Source organism: Anolis carolinensis, chromosome 6, assembly GCF_035594765.1.
Source record: "Anolis carolinensis isolate JA03-04 chromosome 6, rAnoCar3.1.pri, whole genome shotgun sequence".
NCBI lineage: Eukaryota > Metazoa > Chordata > Lepidosauria > Squamata > Dactyloidae > Anolis > Anolis carolinensis.
In genome coordinates this window covers 58,736,000-58,760,975 of record NC_085846.1, presented here as the reverse complement: position 1 = coordinate 58,760,975, position 24,976 = coordinate 58,736,000, and the positions used below count along the sequence as shown (strand labels likewise).

General features: G+C 37.7%; 1 protein-coding gene across 3 annotated transcripts in view; it reads left to right on the top strand.

The window, feature by feature from the left end:
• The window catches only part of bbs9 (Bardet-Biedl syndrome 9), a 284,565-nt gene that overhangs the window by 70,545 nt on the left and 189,044 nt on the right, over positions 1–24,976 (top strand). For all 3 annotated transcript variants that reach the window (XM_008112835.3, XM_062984296.1, XM_008112837.3), the window contains exons 15-18: positions 1,783–1,923; positions 4,393–4,488; positions 10,148–10,320; positions 12,539–12,691. In XM_008112835.3, the coding sequence (XP_008111042.1) occupies positions 1,783–1,923; positions 4,393–4,488; positions 10,148–10,320; positions 12,539–12,691 (563 nt within the window). The remainder of the gene's footprint in view (positions 1–1,782; positions 1,924–4,392; positions 4,489–10,147; positions 10,321–12,538; positions 12,692–24,976) is intronic.

Sequence of the window (24,976 nt, the reverse complement as noted above, 5' to 3'; positions counted from 1 at the left end):
AATATCTGCCCATTACCCATGTTGACTGGGTGCTGTGGGAGTTTGGATTCCATCACCTCCTTGAAGAGCCATGTGTTCCTCACTTCTGGCATATGTCCATGGAATTCCCTTATGTTTTATGGCCAGGTAGCAATATCTTGTTATCTAACTTCCCCTCTTTAGAGAGAATTTATTCTAGTGTTTGGCAAGGTTCAGAAGCTATTGACAAGCTTGTTGAAGTTCATGTTTATTCATTTCTTTTAAACAGAGATCTCAAACTCTAGTCCTCCAGGTATTTTGGACTTTAGCTCCCAGAAGTCTCAGATATTTTGGTCAATGATTAGGGATCCTGGGTGCTGAAATCTAAAATATCAGTTTGGGCAACACTGATTTAAACCTTTCCCCCCCACTATTTAGCTTTTTTTTTTAAAAAAACATATGGGTGGGGAGGGGAATCTAGCAGTACCTTTAACTGATATACAGTAGAGTCTCACTCATCCAACACTCACTTATCCAACGTTCTGGATTATCCAACGCATTTTTAGTCAATGTTTTCAATACATCATGATATTTTGGTGTTAAATTCGTAAATACAGTAATTACTACATAGCATTACTGTGTATTGAACTACTTTTTCTGTCAAATTTGTTGTCTAACATGATGTTTTGGTGCTTAATTTGTAAAGTCATAACCTAATTTAATGTTTAATAGGCTTTTCCTTAATCCCTCCTTATTATCCAACATATTCACTTATCCAACGTTCTGCCAGCCCGTTTATGTTGGATAAGCGAGACTCTACTGTAGTATAAATGCATCAATCTTAAAGGTGCTGCTAGATTCTTTTTCTCCCATCCCTTTTTACAACGGACCATATAGCTATTTCTTTTCAGGTTCTTTTGTTACTAGATTCTTAGAGACCCACAAATGATGACAGTAAGAATCCCTACCCTACATGTTTATTATCTAAAGCACTTCTTCTTAAACTGTGGGTCCTGACTCCAAATTGGGTCCCCTTAGCTCAATGTTGGGGTTGTGAAAAATTTGGCAACAGTAAAAAGTTTTTGAACACCACCTATACATTTACACAAATCTGTTAGCAACAACATGTGATGTTTACAGTGGACTCTACAGAAAATGCTTCAGCTTTATTTCATAAATAAGAAAATCAGCCAATTTAGCAAGCCTCGCAAATGTGGATTTATCAGTAAATATTTGATTTTTATACCTACGTATATATTTGGTATCATGTAAAATTTTCTTGTGGAGAAAGGGGTTGTGAAAAAACTTCTCGGGTGGAAAGAGGTAATGAGTGAAAAAAGTTGGAGCCCTGATCTAAACAACATGCAGTTTGAGAGAGGAAGGGAAAATAAGCAGATTTCTAAAAGTTGCCATTTTTATCATGACCATCTGGGAAGGAAACAATCTATCAAGAGATCTTCTGCACAAGATCTCTTGATAGATTGGGTGCTGGTTACAATAAGCATAAGGCAAGAATTAGGTCAGTTTCTTCGCTATCCTTCTGCTCTGCAGCATGACAGAAGGTAGCTGCCACTTGTAGAGACATTGTAGCTCTGTCATCTGCCCATAATAAAGCCTCTACAATAGTGCTTCAAAGGTGATCCGATGTGGGGGATCAGCAATTGGAAAATAAAATGGTAAGAACTCACATTAAATTTGTGCCCATTGGATATAAGTATTTCTTTTTTGAAGACTGGCCAGGGAATACCATTTTGAGTAACACTGTTCTATAAATAATTTGTTTAGGTAGTAAAGTTAACATGTATATCCATTAATTTGTTTCAGGTGTACCAAAAGTTGTTCAATGCAAATTTCGATTACCATTACAGTTGGTTTGCTTTCCAGCTCAGCCTTCAAAAACAGCAAGCCAGAAACTGACTATTGATACTAACAAGCTTCCAATCAGTCTTGTTACCCTTTTTCCAGGTAAGACTTTAAAGAATGATAGTTTCAAAATGTGAGGAATGTTGTAGTAATGGAATATTTATCTGGAGAAACCTAAAAGAAATATACTTGTAGGTAGAATTTCATCATACTCTCTTTTAAGTTTCATTCAAATTACTTTTTTGTTTAGCAAGTTAAAAATTCAAAACTGCAATTTCCAACAATATTTTCCTACATATATTTTATAATACATAAAAATAAATATCCTATTATCCTCATTAGACTGTTTAAAAGCAATGATTTTGGGTTGGAAAGATGAGCCATTTATAAGAAACGTCGCCCAGGTGACGCCCGACTGTATTTACTCAGTCTTCAAGGAGGCTCTTTCTAACTCCACATATGTGTGCCTGTCCACAATGCCCTGCCTCATGCACAAAGGAAGAACTGTTTAAAACTAAGGACAGTGCAGTTGCTGTTGCCCATTTTTGGTCAAAAATTATTTAACTGCTTGTGTTCCCTCTGTTTTTATCAGTTTTATACTTATTTATGCAATGCTTTTGACATGAAATAAAAATATTAAAAAGGCTCATTAGACTTGAGTAAATGCAATATTTGAATGTTGCTTTTATGTGTGCAGTCTGTTATCTCTCACTTAATCTAGTCCCCATCAACCCCTTATATTGTGTTACATTGTAAATTGTGAACACATTGAATAAAGTATCATATATACATACTAGCTGTGCCCAGCCACACGTTGCTGTGGCTTATGGGAATCATTTGTTGACCAGGTGGAATAGCAGTAAATAGCCTTGCAGCGGTTTTCTTCTTATGCGAATCCTTGTTTGGTGAGCTGGAATACAATGGAATAGGTTTGCTGTTTGGGAGGCTGGGTACTTGCGTTCTAGGGGAATGGTTTTTTTGGCCAATTTGAATTGCACTGAATTGCTTCAAAGCCTGGCCGCTTTCTATATAGAGGCATCTTTCCTTGTGCAAGTTGAATGGGACGGAGTAGCCTCGTGGCTTCAAAACCTGAGGGTTTTCTATCTAGGGGAAATCTTGGTTGGCCAGGTTGAATTGCAGTGAATAGCCTTGCTGCTGCGAAGCCTGGCTGCTTTCTACATAGGTCCATCCTTCATTGGCCAGGTTGAATGGGACAGAATAGCCTCATGGCTTCAAAGCCTGGAGGTTTTCTATCTAGGGGAAACCTTGGTTAGTCAGGTTGAACAGCACTGAATAGCCTTGCTGCTTGCAAGCCTGGCTGCTTTCTACCTTGTGGAATTCTTGGTTGGCCAGGTTGAATAGCAATTAATAGTCTCGGTGCAGCAAGTATGAATGCTGCAATTAGCCACCTTGATTAACATTTAATGGCCCCTAGCTTCAAAGTCTGGTTGTTTCCTTTCTGGAATTTCCTTGTTTTCAGTGTTGTTCTTTATTTACTGTCCTGATTTTAGAGATTATATTGTTCTGTATTATTATACCACAGTAATTATTATATATTATATTTATAATCTTATATTATCTGCTTAGAACTGGATTATATGAGGCCCTTTCTACACAGCTGTATAAAATCCACACTAAACTGGATTATATGGCAGTGTGGACCTAAAATAATCTAGTTCAAAGCAGATACTGTGGATTATCCTGCCTTGGCATTCTGGGTTATATAGGTGTGTGGTAGGGCCTTGAGTCTACACTGCCATATAATCCAGTTCAAATCAGATAATCTGTATTTTATAGGCATGGTCGAAGAAGCCTAACTGAATTCTACCTTTCCCCTGGGTGCCATTGTAGCTTACTGCTACGGTAGGAGATGAAGTGTGTGGAGCCTACCCTTCTAACAGTTCTTCCTCTTCCTCTAATTTGGATTTTATTTTTCTAGTTTTTTTGGTTTGAAAGACATATTTTGGATGAATATGTATTTTGTGGCCAAATTTGGTGTGATTTGGTTCAGTAGTTTTGTTGTTTACTACATAATAAAACACACATTTTATATATATATATATATATATATATATATATATATATATATATATATATATATATATGGTTATGCTTGACATTTCTCCTAATTTTAATCTGTTTTATGACTAAAATCATAACAGTGATTTGGTTTTAAAAGCTCCATCTGTAATCATTTTCACTCTTATGGGAGAGGGATACATGTACATGTGTGCTAATGTGACAAATATGAATACTTGATGGTAGAGTTCTTTATGGTTAGTTCCAAAGTCCAGATTTAGTTCTTCTTCTATAGTAAGTGCTTTAAATATAACTGGATTTGTTAATCACGATTGGCTTCCCAGTTGATTTTCAGTGAACCTGTTCTAAATATGACTAAATATGGATCCAAAGTCTTGACCCTCACATTTATTAGAAGCTATGCATGGGGATATGGTCTCACAATTTCTCTCTATAATTGCAAGCAGTTCTTCATCATAAATAGAAATATAGTTTATTAACAAGATGCCAAGAAGGACAAATTGTCTATTTTATGTTTTTTTTTTCTTGTAGACTTTGCTGATCAAACAGAGGAAGATCAGCTAAATGCTTTAGGATTTCAATTATTAGCTGGTTCTAGAGTCACTTTACTTGCTTCAAAAACATCTCGTAAGTACCCTGATTTTCTTGGTGGTGTTGGCGTAGTTTTTTATACAGTGCAATGCAGTTTTTGGTGTTTATACTGGATTCTTCCAATGCTATTCTAAAGTTTCATATTTCATTAGATTAATGGAAAGAGTTTTCAAATGATGTCTGGTGTTTATTGGTATCTTGAATGAAATCCATACAAAATCATTGCCCAAAGCATTGTTTATTCCTTTGCCATAATGAAGGGATTCTGGTGGACTGCAGAATCTCTCTAGCACTTGGCTAGATAAACCCAGAGGTCTGGCTTACTATAAGATAGGTTATCACTCTATGTTTCATAAGATATCAAGGCTGTATTGATGTTAAACACCATTGTGTATGTCAGTATATCAGTATACCTACTCTTGGGACTGACATATCTATAATTATTAACGTTATAGCCATTTTTATAATACCATTGTTGTTGGTGAGGATGTAACTAATGAAAACTTGTTTTGACAGTAATCTGTTTCTTAGACTTTTAAGAAGCATCAAAAAGCTGATCACTTTGAAATATGGGGCTGATTTTGAGTATGTCTAGGTTATTTAATTACATACATTTCAGTAAATATGTAGGCTGGTATCTCTTCTATTTTAAAAAGAAGCCCACTTAAATTAGATCAGGGTGGGAATCATGCAGTCCTTCACAAGTTCTTAGACTGAAGCTGCACGTGTTCATCACCATTGTTTTTGCTGGCGAGGACTAATGGGAACTGCAATTCTACAAGATTTTTAGGTCTGCGTGAGCCCCAAGTTAAAATATTATCACTCTTGTAATAATAATAGTAATAATAACTTTATTCTTATATTCTGCCACCATCTCCCCAAAGGGACCCGGGGCGGCTCACATGGGGACGAGCCCAAACAGTAACATAGGTTAAAATACAGTACATAAATAAAAACCATATTAACTAAAAACAGCATAAAACACATAATCACAACAATTACTTAAAAAACCTGTCATCGCCAGTGAATAAGAATAAAAGCAATAACACCTCTTGATGAGTTGGTTCATTGTGTCAGATTGTTGTACTTAAGTACAACAGTGAAAATAATGCATGTCTGTCTGCTAGTCTTTTTCCTTATGTAAATATACTGTTTAGGATCAAAAGAGTTACTTTTGCAGTACTGTAAATCTCAGCTTTAGGCACTCCAAACCTGCTTTGATTTTTTTTTCTAACGTCAAATGCACATGGTGAAGCATATATGTTTTGACCATCAACTAAGTTTTAAAAATAGGTTGTTATGAGCCATACAAGACCACTGTTTGAAAGATATTTCAGTTTATCTGAGTAAATATAGTCCCTGTAAGTTATGGACCTTGTTTTTTTGTTTTTTGTTTTAATATTTATGCCAAAGTGACTTTGGGCTTCCAGGTGTTTTGGACTTCAATTCCCAGAAATCCCAGCCAGCTTACCAGCTGTTAGGAACTGTGGGAGCTGAAGTCCAAAACACCTGGAGGCCCAAATGTTAGGAATCACTTGTCTTGACAGCAAATTAATATGGTTTTAAACATTTTTTCTCACTGTTCATAATAAAACTAAGGGAAATAGAATTGCCATTAAAGTATGGGATTTCAAATTGTGAAAATATATTCAAAGCCATCTATTCTGGTTGTGAAGACTCCAGAGATGCTGTGTAGAGTCAACTAGATTTGGTGACTTGTGAACTTTCTTTTGTTGACACTGATGTCAACAAGCCCCGAGTTGTAGAAGACCTTGGTATCTTTCAGCAGAAATCTTTGGATGGAAAACATCTGGGAAAGTAGTTATTTTGGGATTCTTTTGGTATGAATTAGTTTACTTTTACTGGCTTCATTTCTGTTTATTTTTAGTTGTATGAACGTTCTTTGAGTGTTGTATGATAATTTTTAATATTGTTTAGGTTAACAGTTTTTAAACAGTTGAAGGAACTAAAATATTTCATTACAAGGATCTGGGAATATTTATATTTCTTATAAATAGTTTTAATTATGAGCTAAAATTAGGATTGTCTATTTGGATTCTTTTACAGAATTGATACACACATTTTTTTTTCATATCAGGAGCAACTTGAGAAACTGCAAGTAGCTTCTGGTGTGAGAGAATTGGCCGTTTGCAAGGACGTTGCCCATGGGATGCCTGGATGTTTCATGTTTTACCATCCTGTGGGAGGCTTCTCTCATGCCCCACTTGGGAAGCTGGAGCTGACAGATGGGAGCTCACCCAGCTCCTTGGATTCGAACCTCTGACCTTTCGGTCAGCAGACCTGCCAGCACATTGTGCCACCAGGGGTTCCCAGTACACACATGAGTGAAGAGTATCTCTGCTGATCGAAATTAATGTCAATTAACAAGGAAAAGAGTTTTACGTTATTTGACAGAAGGCTTTTGGCTATCTTAAGTGCACTTTAGGTTTTAAGCTTTATCTTCCCAGCCCTTGCGGATCTCTTGTTCGATCATTTCTTTTCTCCATTCTGGTTTTGTTTATTCATAGATTTGGTATAGTGTTTGTTACTGCGATATACGTTTACCTGCCAAAAAGTATTTCTGAGAAGTACTTTGTGGTTGCCCTTGTATGTAAAACATTACAGAAGAATTAATATTTTAACCTTTGAAGGGAGGATTAAACATATCTAATTTTATAATCTTGGAATAGGAAAAGGTAAAAGTTTTCCCCTGACATTGTCTAGTTGTGTCCGAATCTGGGAGTTGGTGCTCATCTCCATTTCTAAGCCGAAGAGCTGGCGTTGTCCATAGACACCTCCAAGGTCATGTGGCTGGCATGACTGCATGGAGCATGCAATCTTGGAATATGCAAACACAAATATTTGTTTTTGGATTTTCAACTGAATTGTGCAAATAAAAAAGCCTTTTATATACTCTACAATATTTCCCAGCTTTTTCTTTAGGTTTATAATTTTATGAAATGTATAATTTATTTTATCTTTAGTTATTGCTGAAGCAGAGCTCTCTTTATGGTTTTGAATCTAATGATGACCTCAGCTTTATCCCTAAACTCCCATTTTTAGTGTAAGGGGTAATCCAAAGTTTTGTCAAAATATCCAGTCATTATGCTAGAAGTATATCTAGAATGAATAAAAATAAGGTTGTATATTATTATTAACAGATGTTTTCTTGTTTTTAAAGGACATGTTTTAAAATAAAATCCTTCTATTTTTCTTGTACACTGTAAATAGAATTTGTCATTGTCTCATCAATGAATTGCATTTTCTGGGAACTGTGCCAGTAGAAAAGCTACACAATCTTAGATTACTAATCTTATGAAATCTCTTAATGTTCTAAACCTCTGCTTTTGGTCAGGGAAGGGTACTTGGCAAAATATCTGACAAGGAGAACATTATTTTTACCCCTTACTATTCCTTAGAACTGTTCAGAAATGTATTGAATGAATCAGCCTAAATATAGTATTTTCCAGTATGTCTTGAAATCATCATTGTTCCATAGCTAGTCCTTTCAGTGGCCTCTTTCAACTAATGTATAATGGGTGTTCTGCCTGACATGGTATGATAGAAAGTGTAGATGTTCCCTTATTCAAATGTTAGGAAAAATATTCCTCTATCCACTTTCCCATTTTCAAGTGATTTATCTCCAATTTTCTTTGCTCCTACCCCCCCCCCCCCAAAAAAAAACACCTTATCTGTCCTCTTTTTCTATTTTTCCCATTTCATATCCCTACTCTTCTTTCTTCTTGAAGGGGCAGAACCTTTTCTTGTGACTGACAGCAAGTCACAATGTAATGACGATATAATGAAGATGAAAGACCCACTATGTTTGGGGATTCACTCTTTCCATGTAGTTTAGTTTCAGCAATGCTGCATTAATTGCAGAAAATATATCTTAGACAACAAGATATTTTATACAGTTGGAGGAGAGGCATTGCTCCGTCCTGCACAAGAGCACTTCATGCTACTCATGGGATTTATGTGAGGACAGCTCCCCAGTTTTAGCATAGTTAGACTAATTATAGACTAGTATATCTCTGTCTCAGATGTGTCAGTCTCCCCCTCTTCTTACCAAAATACTCTTCTGTTATACTCTCTATACTAAGCCTGGTCCATCAGGATGCTCAGAGAAGAGCAGAGTATTAGAAAGAAGACATCCTTGTCGTTTCTTCCTTTGTTGCTCTTCCCCAAAGCCTCAGCTGTTTCTCATTCTAAGCACAGCGATTTTTGCGGCTGTATTTAGAGAAAAGCAGAATATAAATCAGTCAAACAAACAATTTAGAATACACAGGCATTATTATATTTACCAAACGATAAAATAAAGTGTTTTGGAATGTTTCACACACACATGTCATAATATTTCTTCAGTGAGAAATGTTCACTCTATTCTTGTCTGTCTTGATTCTGACCATGAGACAGAACTATCTGAAGTGGAGGATGATCCAGCTTCCAATATCTCATTTTATGTCACGCTCTTCTCATGCTGAGGACTTCAGTCTCATTTTCTCCAAAACCATCTTTTGCCGCACAAATATCACTTAGCCTCAGGATCCTGATTCACCTCACTGAAAAGGGAAAATCTTACCCCAGAATATACTTCTGGGGATATTCTGTTTACCTCTAATTTTATGAACGTTTTAGTGGTGGACAAAAACAAGTTTTTATCAATAAAAAAATGTAAGACTGACAAACTACCCCCTTACCTTTATCTCAAACTTTTTCATCCTTACCTTTCTCCTTTCCCTTTACCCTGTTCTCCTTCTCCCTCTATTCCCCTTTTTCCATCCCAAATTTTTCCTAATCCTTATTGTAAACGCCCTATTAGAAAACTCTGTCCTATTTTGGCTTTTCTTTATATATATTTGATAAAAACTCTTTAATAAAAATTATTTTAAAAAACACAAGTTTTTATCAGCCCAACGAACAGCTGCAAAAATTTTTACAACCTCCCTAGGGCAGCTATGTCCAAGTGTCAGATTCCTTTAGTAGTTGGCACAATTCCCGCCCATTGTTCATCTAGCATCTAAAATGTAATTACAACTCCTTCAAGAACAAGATTCTACATTTATGGCAGATAGCCATGGTCTGATTTATAACCCCTGTTGATGCAAGGTGCACACACTGTTTGAGACCGGTCATTGGGTGTAGGCCACTAACTTTACATTGATACTTGCTTTAAATTACATTGAAACAATTATGTTTATCATGACATGGAGTCTTCTGCTACTGTTAGAGAGCCATTAAGTTTTTATGCTACGCAAATGAGTAATATAGGATGAACTTTGTCATTTTTATGCTGCCTGCTAAAATGGTATGATTTTAATTTAGCCAAAGACCATTATGGTTGCTTCAGTAAGACTGCCCTGAAGCCTGTTTTGTCTTGTGCAGATTACATATTAACTGTGAATACATTTGATTTTATGTTACAACTATCTCAATTATAGTGAAAAATATCTTCTTTGCATAGACTAAATTGTGAAGAATACAATTATAAATCAGAACTTCTAATTATGCTAAAACGTTAAAATAGAATTTAGAAGTGAATTACATGGATGGAAAGAGAAATTACTATGTTAAATATGCCGATATCAATAATAATACAATTTGTAAATCAGTTTCCGAAATCTGTTTTCAAGAATGTTAGTTAATAGCTGCGGGTGAATTTATATTAACTTTGGTTTTGCCTTTATTTTTAAAGAACGTTATAGAATCCAAAGTGATTACTTAGAAGATCTTTGGCTCATTACAAAAGAGCTCACACTTCGCCTTGAAGAACATTTTAGGAAACAAAATTGCAAAGACTTTGCATGTAGTTTTTCTGGTCCAATCCCATTACAAGAATATTTTGAAATAATTGATCACCATTTTGAGGTATGTTTTTAAATATTCCTGACTTTATTCTTGTGTTTTTCAATGTTTATGTTTTCCCCAAGTGTTGTTTTATTTTGCTATTAACATAATAGCTAATATTATCATAGATTTTGCATGGTAGGGATGTGGAATTATATTTTTATAACTATTTATGTCCAATTAAAATTTCACAAAGTGTGCAAAGCTTTTGAGTTCTCCAAATTATGGGCCCATCTTCAATTCCTCACAAAGGGGAAGATAATTGGATTTGTGTTAAGAAAGAATGACTGTCCTTAACAGGTTCCAAGCCATTTTTAGACAGGCTCCTAATGAGTTCACTGCTTGATCTTCCCCCTCATTCTAATAATATTTGCTAAACCAAACACGTATTAAGATAGTCTTCAAAAAGTAGTTCAGAAAATGTTTTAAATTTGTAATTTCAACGTTATTTGAGACAGTGGTATAAGATTTGGTATTGCAATATTATGTGTTATATAGCTAAAGTTATAATTCTATGCATATCTCTCTGGGAGATGTTGCTAGTCATGCTTATATTGGAGCAAAAAATTACAAGTTTGCACTGTCGATGGGGTTTGAACCTTAGCATCCTGTAGGGTATTAATCCAATTTTTAAGATGCTGCAGTGCGCAGTGACAGACTTGAAATCCTACACATTTCTACTCAGAAATAAATCCAATTGAATTAAATAGGGCTTACTCTCGGGTATGTGGATATAGGATTGCTGTATAAAAGGTTTGCAGTATAGTGGTCATTTCATTGTGTAACAAATATATCCATGTACATTGTGCATCTGTGCTACAGAACCAGTATGCTGGAACACCTCATAGCCTGCTGATGACAGGCTATGAGAAATTTCATTTTTGTCATGAAAGTCCGTAGGTAAAGGTAAAGGTTTCCCCCTGACATTAAGTCCAGTTGTGACCGACTCTGTGGGTTGGTGCTCATCTCCTTTTCTAAGCCGAAGAGCTGGCGTTGTCTGTAGACACCTCCAAGGTCATGTGGCTGGCATGACTGCATGGAGCGCCGTTACCTTCCCATCGGAGCGGTACCTATTGATCTACTCACATTCGCATGTTTTCGAACTGCTAGGTTGGCAGGAGCTGGGGCTAACAGCGGGCGCTCATTCCACTCCCGGGATTTGAACCTGGGACCTTTTGGTCCGCAAGTTCAGCAGCTCAGCACTTTAACACACTGTTCCACCAGGGCCTTCTGAAAGTCCATAGCAAGATTATAATGCATTATTGTAGATTACCTAGCCTGTCAACAATTATTTTCAATTTTGGTAATAGTGGGAATAATTTTAGCCTGTTCGTAGATCTTTTGATGAGTGTGACATTACCAGTCTTCTGGTTGGCTACATAGCACGGCCTGCGAAATGGAGAGTTATAAAACCTTTGAAAAAAGTATGTTGGTATTATAGGAATTTGGTGTTCTATATCAAAAATGACCTCATATTTGCTCTAGCGTGTACGGTTTATTTCACAAGTTGTTTGGTTTTTATTTTGTAATATGTGGCTGAGTATTATTAACATCATCATCATCTCTCTAAAGAGGAGACCCAAAGCGGCTAACAGTAAAAGCAATACAATATATAGTTTAAAACCTTGAAAACATATTAAAATAGAATTAAATATTGAAACTGTGAAAAAACAAACAATTAAAACAATTAAAACTAATTAAAACCTATTCACATAACTAAAACACTTCACAACACTCCTGGCTTAAAAGCTTTCTTCTTTAGAAACCTGCCTGAAAAGAAAAAAAAATTAGTCTTCCTTTGGCAGGGAGTTCCAGAGTCAAGTAAGAGAAAATAATAAGAAAGAGATTTGGGTCTTCAAATTGACTTTCTAATCATTTTAATCTGCTGATATAAAATGTAAAAATCCACTCAAAACTACTAAAAGAATTTGTACTATAACATTAGTGTCCACACTTAATCAAAATTGAGTAACAATTGAATTGATAAAAATGGCAAACTTGTGAAAGAACTGTGTGGCCTGACATTTTAATTTTGTATTTTTTAACATCTAGAACACAGAAATGTATTAGAAATAGCTACAATATTGAAAAAAGCATGTTCATCGCAGGATTCAAAATCATTGCAATTCACTAAAGTTTCAAAAATGTGATTTTGCTATAAACGCATGATGCAAAAATATTTTTTTTCTGTTGGAGAGTAACCATAACTTTTGCTTTTAAAAATCTTTATAAATTATAGCTGCGCTTGAATGCTGCAAAATATGAGCAACTGTTATCTGAACGAGCAATACAGTTTAGAGCTATTGAACGACGCCTGCTAGCACGCTTTAAAGATAAAACCCCAGCTCCTCTTCAACATCTGGATACCTTGTTAGAAGGAACATACAGACAGGTCAGTATAGTTGGATTATGAGCATGTCTTTTTTAATATTTCCCTCCACACTAAACACATAGTTTTAGTATACATAAGCTATACCTTCCTGGTTACATTTACCATCTAAGAGACCATGGAGCAGTAATTTGTTTAACCTAATATTCCCCTGCAACTTTCCAGATGATCTGCAAAGGTTTTTGTTTGATCTTGAGATATAGAATGGCTACTCAGAAGCTTCGAAAATTTTAACAGTGCATCATTCTTTCCAAGTTGAAATAGTTATGTGAAAATATTTTATAGTTCAGACCTTGTGTAAACATTTATAGTATACTGTAAACTGGTAGGATGGTTTAACTGATGTAACATTCACAACAAAATAATCTGAGACTAACTGTCTCCTTTTGTAAATGTATTTACATCCTGGGTGTTTCGAAGGCAAGAACTGAAGTAATTGAAATCATGCTTATTACTCTTCTGTTGCAGAAGCATGCAAAGTTTGAGTTTGTACCTCAGCCTTATATTAAGAGCCTAGGAAGAGTCTTTTTGGATCAGAATAAAGGTCCATTTTATTTCCCACATTAACTACCATATTCAATACTGGGTTTTAACTCTGCGTTTCACAGTGTGTCTTAATACCTAAATGTATATGTTTCTATTCTTTTCTGGTGTTTGTACATTTTTTGGTGCTAGTTATCGACTGTAATAAATAAATAAATAAATAAATATAATTCTCACATTGGTAATCCAATTCGAAATCTGATGTGGAAAGCTCATAAATAGGACTTGTGTTGTTGATTCCCAGCAACTTGTATTCAGTGGTGATATTCTGACCAGGGAGATTCACTGTGACCATCATGTCTGATAGCTATTGATGGACTTGGATAATAAATGAATATATTCTAACTAAATAAACTTTACAGTAGTTTTGGGTATGACAATGGATTATTGATAAATGAAGATAAAAATTCCAGTTTGTTTTGCTAGAATCATTCTTGAGTAGTAGGATCTGATACTCCTATGCCGATTTTTTAAAGAAATTTTATCTGGATGGGCCAAATTCTATCAATATGCTTTCTCTTCAGTACACTTTTTAAAATATGATCCATTTTGTTTGCTATTCACATTTATCATATATTTATCACTCTTTTCAGCCTCAAGAAAGAAAAGAAAAATGTACAGCCAAACAGAACAATAATGTACATTTAAGGCATGATATATCTGAAATATAGAAGTTTTAGTTTAAAAGCTATCTGCGTAACTGAGCTTTGCAGTAAATTTTTAACTGTATTCATATTACTAAGGGTGGCTGATATTTCTAAGCTTTGTTTCAGATGTTTTGCTTCTGTATATGACAAAAATTACAAAGCAATTATATCCTTATTCATACGGCTACCACAAATACAATAATGCTAATCTTGAAGGATTCCTTCTATAGCTGTGATAGTAGTAGTGGTAGTAGAAGTAGTAGTAGTAGTAGTAGTGATGGTGGTAACAACAACGACAATACAGTATAGAAGTGAAATCACTTATGCTTGAAAATTACAGCCATTGTCTCTGGCAGACTGTGAAACTGAGAAACCGAGATGATGATTTTATTTATTTCATGTAAAAAGCATTGCATAAATAAATTAGTATAAAACTGATAAAATAAAGGGAGCACAAGCAGCTAAATAATTTTAGGCCAAAAACAGGCAACAGTGACTGCATTGTCTGTAGTTTTAAACTGGAGCCCCCGGTGGGGTAGTGGGTTAAAGCCTTGTGACTTGAAGATTGGGCTGCTGATCTGCAAGCTGCCAGGTTCGAATTCCACCCGGGAAGAGTGCAGATGAGCTCCCTCTGTCAGCTCCAGCTCCATGTGGAGACATGAGAGAAGCCTCCCACAAGGATGGTAAAAACATCAAAACATTCGGGCATCCCCTGGGCAACGTCCTTGCAGACGGCCAATTCTCTCACTCCAGAAGTGACTTGCAGTTTCTCAAGTTGCTCCTGACACGAAAAAAAACCCAGTGATTCCTAAAGTGGGCACTACTGCCCCCTGGTGGGCACTGCGGCAATCCAGGGGGGCGGTGATGGCCACAGATGCATTTGGGGGCAGGGGCGGGGGAGGGGCAGGACCTCTTCCCAAGTGCCGGAGACAGGACTGAGCCCCTGAGGCGTCTGTTAGGACACAGGGGGCAGAGCTAGAGAAGTGGGCATGGCTTCTTTCCAAGAGCCCAAGACAGGGCTGAGAATCTATACCTCTCCTGAGGCACTTGTTGGGACACAGAGGGCGGAGCTAGGGAAGGGGGCGGGGCCTTCTTCCAAGAGCCCAAGACAGGGCTGAGCCTGTATACCTCTCCTGAGAGGCCTTTTAGGACTAAAGGGTAGGGCTAGGGGTGGGGGCGGGGGCGGGGCCTCTTCTGAAGAGTGTAAGACAGGGCTGAGCCTCTGTATACCTCCCCTGAGGCTAACAGTGGGGGCTCTCTCCGCTCCCCCAATTCAAACCTGCGACCTTTCAGTCCAGAGGTTCAGCAGCTCAGCGCTTTAACACGCTGCAACATAAAGGGATATTATTTCCTAAAGCTTGTGAATATACAATATTCAATATACAATATACAATATTTCTGATTGTTTTATTTTGTTTGTTGGAGGCAAGTATGAATGCTGCAATTAGGGAAAATGATTAGCATGTAATGGCCTTGCAGGTTTAAAGCCTGGCTTCTTCCTCCCTGAGTGAATTTTTTGTTGGGAGCTGTTAGTTGGCCCTGATTGTTTCCTATCTGGAATTCCCTTGTTTTGAGAGTGGTGTTGTTTGCGATATTTTATGTGCTTCTACTGTCTGTGGCCCTCAGAAAACAGAGGATTTGCCAGACTTTGGTGTATAGGTCAAATTCTCCATCTGACTGAGCATATCAAGGAAGGCTATGAGAAAGGCTGCATGACAGGAACAGTTTTTGTGGACCTTACGGCAGCCTATGACACAGTGCAACATAGAAAAATGCTGCATAAAGTCTACCATATCACACAGGACTTTGACTTCCAAAAACTGTCCAGACCCTCCTGGAAAACCACAGCTTCTATGTGTAGTTTCAGGGCCAGAAAAGTAGATGGAGGAGGCAAAAGAATGGTTTCCCCAAGGCAGTGTTCTTGCACCGACATCTTCACAAACGATCAGCCACAACCACCACTCACAAAGAGTTTTATATATGCTGATAACCTTGGCTTAACAACACAAGCAAAAGATTTTGAAACAGTTGAAAACCAACTCACTAATGCCTTGAAAGATCTCTCCAGCTACTACAAAGAGAACCACCTGAAGCCTAACTCTTCCAAGACACAAGTGTGTGCTTTCCACCTACGTAACATTAATTGAGGTCTGAGTAGGTTAAATGTTTTTGAATATTTACATCAAGCTCTTATTTAAGATAAGATTGTTGTAGTTGAGTCTGCTGGCAATATTACAAACGGTAGTAGAAGTACTAGTAGGAGGAAAAAGGGTAATCTTGAGCAGGTGCCAGATGAAGAACAGCAAAGGAAATGGATCCGGGAGATACTTATGGCACCTTCTGAGGAAGACACGTTTGAAAGGTTTTCAAGTGATGAGGAGTCAATAATTGAAGAAGGAGACAGGATGGATGTAAATAGAGAAACTAAGAGGGTTACTCGGGAGCAGGAATCAGATGAGGAACAGGAGAGGAAGAAGTTCTGGGATATACTTACTGCTCCCACAGAAGAGGAGTCATTTTTGGGTTTCTCTGGGATGATGGGTCTGAGAGTGATGAAAATGTGGAGGGCACATTGGACTGGACTAGGGCACAAGAAATAAGGGATATGTGTGCAGAGCCAACTTCTAGTGATACTTTTGTGGGGTTTTCGGGACAGGAGGATCGGCAAACAGCTGATACACCAGGGTCATGGGGAAACCTAAGTCTTGATAGGAGATGGAGGAACTGGAGGGATGATTCACGTGTGATGACAGGAACAGCTGTGGGAGATGACAATGGGGTGGAGACCAGCTCATCTTCAGATAATGATGTGTAAGTTAAAAGTAGGGTCTGAAATGGGGATCCTTTGCAGAAAGCAAAGTGTTGTTTTGGTGTAGGTTTGTCCCTGGCTATTTTTCCTGTTGGGCTCTGGGTCCTGGATCTACAGCTTGGCATTCGTGGTTCCTGTGATTCTTGGATTTGTATTGGACTATCGTGAGTGTGCTTTTCTCCCTTCCTGGACCTTTGGACTGGCGACTTCAGCTCTGTTTGATGACCTTCAGTAATGACGTTTGGATTGGCTTTTTGTGGATGCAGCTTTCTCCCTTCCTGGCTTTGGATTGACTTGACTTTGGCTCCGGTTACCCACTTCGGAAAACTACCTTTGGATTGGGTATTGTGAGTGCGGCTTGTTCCTGGCTCCTGGTTTGACTCAACTGTGGCTTGTGTAAACACCTTGAAGATGACGTTAGTTTGGACCTTCTTTTCTGCTGTTTTTTGAACTTTGACTGGTTTTGTTTACTTTCTGTGTGCAGCGCTGTCTTCCAGGAAGCCTGTTACAGCGCTGTTTGCTGCCAATTCCATTGACTGCGTTTTGATCCGGATTATCCATCCATTTAATCCGGATTATTTTCCGTTCTTCTTTTTGAGCCCAGTTTGAGTTTTGGTCAGAGACACTGCAGTTAAGTGTCTCTGAGCCTGTTTTTGAGTTGCAATAAATCTTTTGTTAAGACTGAGTATTGTGTGTGTGGCTCTTTAAGGCGCCTGTGTTCCGACAATTGTCTAACTCTGATTAAATCATTATTCTCATCGTCTTCAATGCAAATGTGCTTATGTATCCTTTTAATAATAATAGAGTAAAATAATACATGTAATAATAAATACAGAAAAATAATACATGTAATAATAGAGTAGAATAATAAATGTAATAATAATAAAAATAGAATAAAATAAATGTAATAGTAGCAACAATAATAGAGTCAATAATAAATGTAATAATAATAGAGTAAAATAATAAATGTAATAATACCAATAATAATAGAGAACAATAATAAATGTACTATATATTCTTGAGCATAAGCTGACCCAAATATAAGCCAACCAGGATCCTCACCCGAGTATAAGCCGAGGGGGGCTTCTTTAGTCCTAAAAAAGGGCTGAAAAACTAGGCTTATACAAGAGTATATACAGTACTTTTGAAGGGGGACCTACAGGGATAGCTATTATATTAAGATAAAGATAAAGGTTTTCCCCTAACATTAAGTCTAGTTGTGTCTGATTCAGAGGATTGGTACTCACCTCCATTTCTAAGCCGAATATCCGGTGTTGTCCATAGACACTTCCAAGGTCATGTGGCCAGCATGACTGTATGGAGCATTGTTATCTTCCCACCGGAGTGGTACCTATTGATCTACTCTTATTTGCATGTTTTCGAACTGTTAGGTTGGCAGAAGCTGGAGCTAACAGCAGGAGCTCACCCTGCTCCCTGGATTCGAACTGCTGACTTTTCGGTCAACAAGTCCAGCAGCTCAGCAGCTTAACCTGCTGCACCAGTGGGGGCTCCCTAGCTATTATGTCATTTAATTTCTTCAAGGCTTTAGTGAGGCAACGTTTGCTATACAAGGAAAGCAGAATCAATTGTCTTTCTCTTTTTACCATTTTCATTAGACATGTGCGCGAAATTCGTTCTTACCGTTTCTTCCGTGTTTTCCGTTTATTCGGAAGCCTGAAACAGGAAGCTCCCTCCCCACATGAAACTCAGCTCAACACAAAAGCCTGATTTCATGTGGAGCTGAAATTTCATGTATGTGTGCTTCTTCTCTTTCTCCTCCCTCCCTCCCTCCCTCCCTCCCTCCCTCCCTCCCTCACACCCACAATACCCCATATTCACTCATGAGAGTTGCGGCCAGGCAGCCCCACATCCGGACTTCAGCATCAGGGCAGAAGGAACCACTTCCCCTCCCTTCTTTCCAGGCGCGCGTGTGTGGGTGTGTGACTGTGCTGGAACTCTGTTGCAGGCAGGCACTGAGAGGTGCACATACACTTTCCAGCCTGCCTGTGCCCCACCACACACTCACTCTCTATCCAGGGAGAGTGTGTGTGTGGTGTGGGGTGTGCAGGCAGGCCTGGAAAGATTGCACACGCCTCTCAGTGCCTGCCTGCAGCCAAGCACCTGCACAGTCACACACCCCACCACACACACACACCCTGCCACCCACCACACTCCCCGAGTTGAAAGGAGGGAGGGGTGGTGGTTTCTTCCTGCTTGCTTGCTGAGGTCTGGATGTAAGGCAGCTCGGCCATGACTCCTGTGAGTGTGTGTGGGGCATTACGGGCCCGAGGGAGGGAGGAGGAAGAAGAGAAGAAGCATAGTGCCTACCGGACAGCCGAATGCCTCAGGAAGCTCCCTCCCCCATAATGGGCCAATTTTCAGGCGCTGGAACAAAACAAACAAAACCAACCCTCCCAATTTTGGGAGGCTTTCCGAAAACGGATTCGGCCCCACAAGGAATGCTGGAAACGAAATGGGACAAGTGTTTAACCGAATGCATGCCACTAAATTTCATTATGTTTTTTTTTAATCCTTGTTCTATTGTTTATTGCCATCCTTATTGTTTTTGACCTCTGTCCTCTTGCTGTTGTCTCTTTTAATCATTATTGTTCCTGGGGCTTTGGGATTATGTCTTCCAGGCAATAGTTTAAGAACTACAGAGATCCAACATGGGTTTTTTTTCATGTCACTAGCAACTCTAGAAACTGCAAGTCGCTTCTGGTGTGAGAGAATTGGCCATCTGCAAGGATGTTGCCCAGGGGATTCCCAGAGGTATTGATGTTTTTACCATTCTCGTGGGAGACTTCTTTCATGTCCCCGCATGGAGCTGGAGCTGACAGAGGGAGCTCATCCATGCTCTTCCCAGGTTGGATTCGAACTTGACAGGTCAGCAAACCAACCTTCAAGTCATCAGTCCTGCCGGCACAAGGGTTTAATCTACTGCGCAATCGGGGGCTCCTATTTAACATGATGTAGCAGTTCTAGCATTAGACTACAACTCTGCAGAATGGGGTTTGAACCCCCACCCAGCCAAAGGAACCCACTGGGTGACTCTGGGTAAGTAACCTTTTTTCAAAGGAAGACAAGCACAACCCATCTCTGAATAAGTTTCCATAAGCCAGAAAGAACTGGAAGGCATCCAATAACAACAACATTAGATGTAAGTGTGGGTTCCCAGTCCCTAGCAGGTGTTCCTGCTGTTTTAACTGCTGCAACAAGAATCACATACTTGGCAAGCGAAAACATTGCCAAAATTTCACCAGGAAGATGTTCAGGATATAAGCAGTCTAATTGAAACTCTGATGTTTGGAGGATATTATTAGAACTTCAGTCTGTATGAAAATGTCTCCTCAAATATAACTGTATGATTATTACCACTATGTTATTTGTTAGTGCATATTGCTAAAAGTTTGAGGGCTTTTTTTCTTTCTGATTTGAGTAACTCGGAGGCTTCAGCCTCCTATTAAAGCCTGAAGAACGGGTTCCTTTCTGACCACATATTAAATGGATTCAGACTAAGAACTTGATTTCTAAATATTTAGTAATGAATTTACTGTAAGCTATACCAATATTGCCTGGTTATTTTAGAGTCATGATGCACCTCCTGTGTATAGATGCTTTGTAAATTGAGCTGTTCAGTAGTTTCTAGAATTAATAACTGTAAAATAGACTTGAAATATTGCCAGTCTGTAACCTAGTGAAAACTATCATGCAAATTCTCTGGGTTTCTAATTTTCAAAGGGGAGTCAGTTGCTTAAAAAATGCATACCTGAATTCAAGGAAATGCTTTTGATGATGCAAACTGCATTCCCTCTTGAGAGCATAATTCTCAGTGGAATGTTGTATGGACGATGTGTTGACATATTTATTTATTCTTTTGACAATTAAGAAAGGACTTTACTTGCCCCATAAATGCCTATGAGATCAGTCCTGTATAAATTAGACAGTACGTGCTGTGAGTTAATAACTTGCATCATTCATTTGTAACTTTTCAGGGTGTATTTACTAAGCAGGTGGCACTGTTTGTCTCTCTGGAAAATGTGAATGCTGTGGCTGTTCCCTTTCTCTGTTTTAAAGCTTTGCTTTAAACACCTTAGATAAGTAATTAGAAGCTAAAGGCTGTAGTTAATTGTCCAGAACATAGGATTGGAATGCCAATCCTGGCATAACCAAAGTGATTTACACTAAATTTGGCATTGCACGTAAGAGGTTGAAGTCACTTTTAATGACATGTCCCTATTCGTAAACAGGTGTTTGCCCAAGGGGAACATGCTAGCATTACTTTGCAAGTGTTATGGAAGAGTGATTCAGTGGAATATGTGAGCATGTCTAACCCACACATCTCAAATATATTATGTCAAACCTTTTAGCACTTACTGTTTAGTGAGAGATTGCTTGCAGCCTTTGAGGAGATTAGATTCCAGAGAGGGTTGCACCTTTCTATCAATTAGCTTTGTTTAATGGATAGCATTTCTTTATATGATTGGCAGGCTCTTGTCCATTCTTAATGAAATTGCCTCTTGACCTAGAGTCTTTGTTAAAGTTGTCAGGGTAGTATTTTATTACTGGTTTCTATGAGGAGCTGTTGTCCACAAAATACAAGAAAGAATATAGTTATAAAAGTAGTGCTAAGGAAGAAAAAGTATATAATTCTCTTACTTCCATTCTTCTAGGATAAATTAACAGTACATTGTAACCTGACCTCTGGAAATTTTAGTTTATATATTATTTCCCGGAGTATGGATTGGTTAGATCTTCTTGCAGCCCAAGGCACTCTCAGAATTTTCCTCCAACACCACAGTTCAGGCCCTTTCTACACTGCCTTATATCCCAGAATCTGATCCCAGATTATCTGCTTTGAACTAGATTAGAGAAGGTTAAATTGCCTCTGCGTCTGTCTCTGTCTCGCTTCTATGTGTATATGGGCATTCAATGTTTGCCCTATATGTATATAATGTGATCCGCTCTGAGTCCCCTTCCAGGTGAGATGGGCGGAATTTAAATACTGCAAATAAATAAATAAATAAATAATAGATAATCTAGGATCAGATCCTGGGATAAAGGGCAGTGTAAATCCAGCCTCAGTGTTTTGTTTTGTTTTTCAAAAAAGGCACTTTTTTCTCCCCTAGATTTCTTTTTAGTGCCTCCTCTCTCCCCTTTTCTCCTTTGGGCATATATGCGTTTATGCCTAGCAGATACTTATTTTCTCATTCAGAAGCCACTTTGCATCCCAGCCCTGAGAGAAAGCCAGGATATAAACTTATACAATCAGTAAATACTCATTTCAAAACAATGTCCTGTGAACAATATTTTTATGCTAATGTATTGCTTAGATGGCAAGATGGGGAGAGAGAAAAGACAAAGAAAACAAATGACTTTTAAAAAACCTTAACAGCACATTTGATCTTCATCCCAGAGGGCAATGGTATTTTTAATCTAATACTCAAGAAGCTGAGCTATGCATATCAGAACCAGGCCATTCTTTTCAAAATTGCATAAAAGCATGGTTGCTGTTGACCTTGTCACCACGTTGGTTTTTTTCATTGTGTTTCCTTGTAAGCATGCTTATTCTACTTAAAGGGTTGTTTGCTTTGAAGCTTAAGAAGTCTACTTGGGGTGATTTTTCTTATTACAGTGTAAAACACTCAGATAATCTCCTGAATTAAAAGAGTTCCAAGAAAGGAATACTTTCTCTTGGGAAAGTGTCTGTCAACAGGATTTCAATGTGCAATGTAGATCATTGATAAATCTTCTAATTAATTTAATTGTAATTTTCCAAATAATTGTGTTTATAATGTTTATAGTAATCTTTATTTCTGAAACAATACAGTTATGTTTGCTCGGATTAAAAATGAGTATATAGTGTTTATTCCAGTAGCAGCACTGGCTTGCTAAGTGTTACAAGACCATGTTATGCAGTATTTCATTCCAGTTAAATCTTAACAAGATGTTGTTTGGTAATAAACTTCCATAATTAAAATCATGTGTAATTTTTAATAAGAAATCTGATGCCATTCTAGGAAGTGGAGTCGGTAGCTTTTGATGTTAGGTAATAGAGTACAGATTACTTTTAACTCCTTGTGTTTTTGAAAACAAATCACAGCAAATTATTTATACTGCAGTCATATTTCTTAGCTGCACTGTTTTCAAAATTTTGGCATTAAAGATGTCAATGAAGTATAATCTTTTGGTATTGAAGCTATCTATCATGTGTATAGCTACTTAATTAGTTAAGATAATTGTAATCTAAATCATATATTATAAACTTCACTGGGGAACAGTATATAGCAGGGGTTCCCAAACTTTTTAAACAGGGGGCCACGATCCTTCGGACTGTTGGCGGGCCGGACTATAGTTGGCCACTGAGCAATAAATAATAATAATAATAATAATAATAATAATAATAATAATAATAATAATGGTTGGAAGAGACCTTTTGGGCCATTAAGTCCAATCCCCTTCTGCCTTTGTGCACTGAAAGCACAAGCAAAGCATCCCTGACAGATGGCCACCCAGACTCAATGTTAATAATAACAATAATAATAATAAGAAAAAATGTGCCGTGCCAAAAGATCTCAGCCGGCATTTGGAAAGACATTGACAAAATTACGATCTGCCAACTGCAGAAGGCCACCCTACTGGGATCTGCATGCATCATCCAAAAATACAGCACACAGTCCTAGACACTTGGGAAGTGTTCGACTTGTGATTTTGTGAAATGAAATCCAGCAGATCTATCTTGTTTGCTGTGTCATACTTATAATAAAAAAGTCCAACCCCCTTCTGCCTTTGTGCATCAAAAGCACAAGCAAAGCATCCCTGACAGATGGCCACCCAGCCTCAATGTTGTTAATAATAATAATAATAATAATAATAATAATAATAATAATAATAATAATAATAAAAGGGTTTTAAGAGAAGAAGAGACCCCTTGGATCATTTAGCCCAACCCCCTTCTGCCCTTTTGCCATGGGGGCCAGATAAATGGCTTTGATGGGCCGCATCTGGCCCCCGGGCCTTAGTTTGGGGACCCCTGGTATATAGTATTAGTGTAGTGTCCTAATCTAAAATATAAGACTTCAGTGTGACAGTCTTATGTGCTGTAGGGCAACATGCACACAATGGTGTCAAAGGATATCCAGTTAATTTGCTTCAATGTAATGTCCTTAAATAAAATTAAAGAACTAATTGAGAAACAGGGATATGTTCTTCTGTTTATATTTTCTTTTTAAAAAGTTGTAAAAAGAGCTAATTACAGTTTTGGATATATGTCACATGTGTTTAAGATGTTCAGTTTCTCACCCGTATATCTTCTTATGTATTTCTGTGCTGAAATTAAGGTTTCTTTACAAGGTCATAACAAAGGGGCGTGGAGGAACTGAAGATGTTATAACTTCATCTAGGAACTGAAAGATCAAAGGAGGTATTCCAGGAGTAAATTTCGGTAGGGGTGTGGATTTCCTTAGCTAAATTGTTCATTGTGGATTACAGTGACCTGAAAGCAGAGCAGTCAGAGGAGAAACACTAGATGCAGATAAAAACAAAACAAAAATGCAGAAGGGGAGGCCCTGCCAATCCCACTTACACTTAAGCTAATTAGTTAATAGTGTTGTTTTCTCTTAAAATTACACTTGGAATGTTAGGAAACTAATTTCCGAAGAGGCACTCTTTCCTTTGAAGTCACAGGTTCTGTCTAAAGTTTTAAACATTATAAAATAGTTAAGGTTACTGGGCCAACAGTAGTCCTTTTAGTTTCATCATTTCACATTATCTATCTAGTACTTTATCATTCACATACACTGTTTTAATCTAACCTTCTGTACGCTTTTTATAACAGTGATAAATAATATATTTTAGTTGTTACTTGCCTCTCCTAACAAGATAAGGCATCAGTGTTTGAAAAAGAGAAACAAAGGTTACCCCCATTGTTCGTGTGAAGATTTACAGAAGGTAAAGGCTGTAATTTTACATGAATTAAATACTGAGAAAAAGTCAGATGTATTGCAAATGTGAAGTAAATAGAAAACTTATTCTTTATGTATTGTTATCAACATCAAAAGGAAAACTATCTACTTGTGCAACTAAGTTTAATGATCTCTTCCATGTTCTCTGACTTAAACATCTGACAGCATATTATTTGTTTTCTTTTTTTGTTTTTGACCTATGTTCTCATTTGCTCATTTACACACTATAATAGTTATGTATGTCTCAGCTGCCAAGTGAAAGGTTTCTTCAAAGTCATGTTCCCAATTTAGGCATCTTCCTTTACGATCTGCAGGCGCCAAAGAT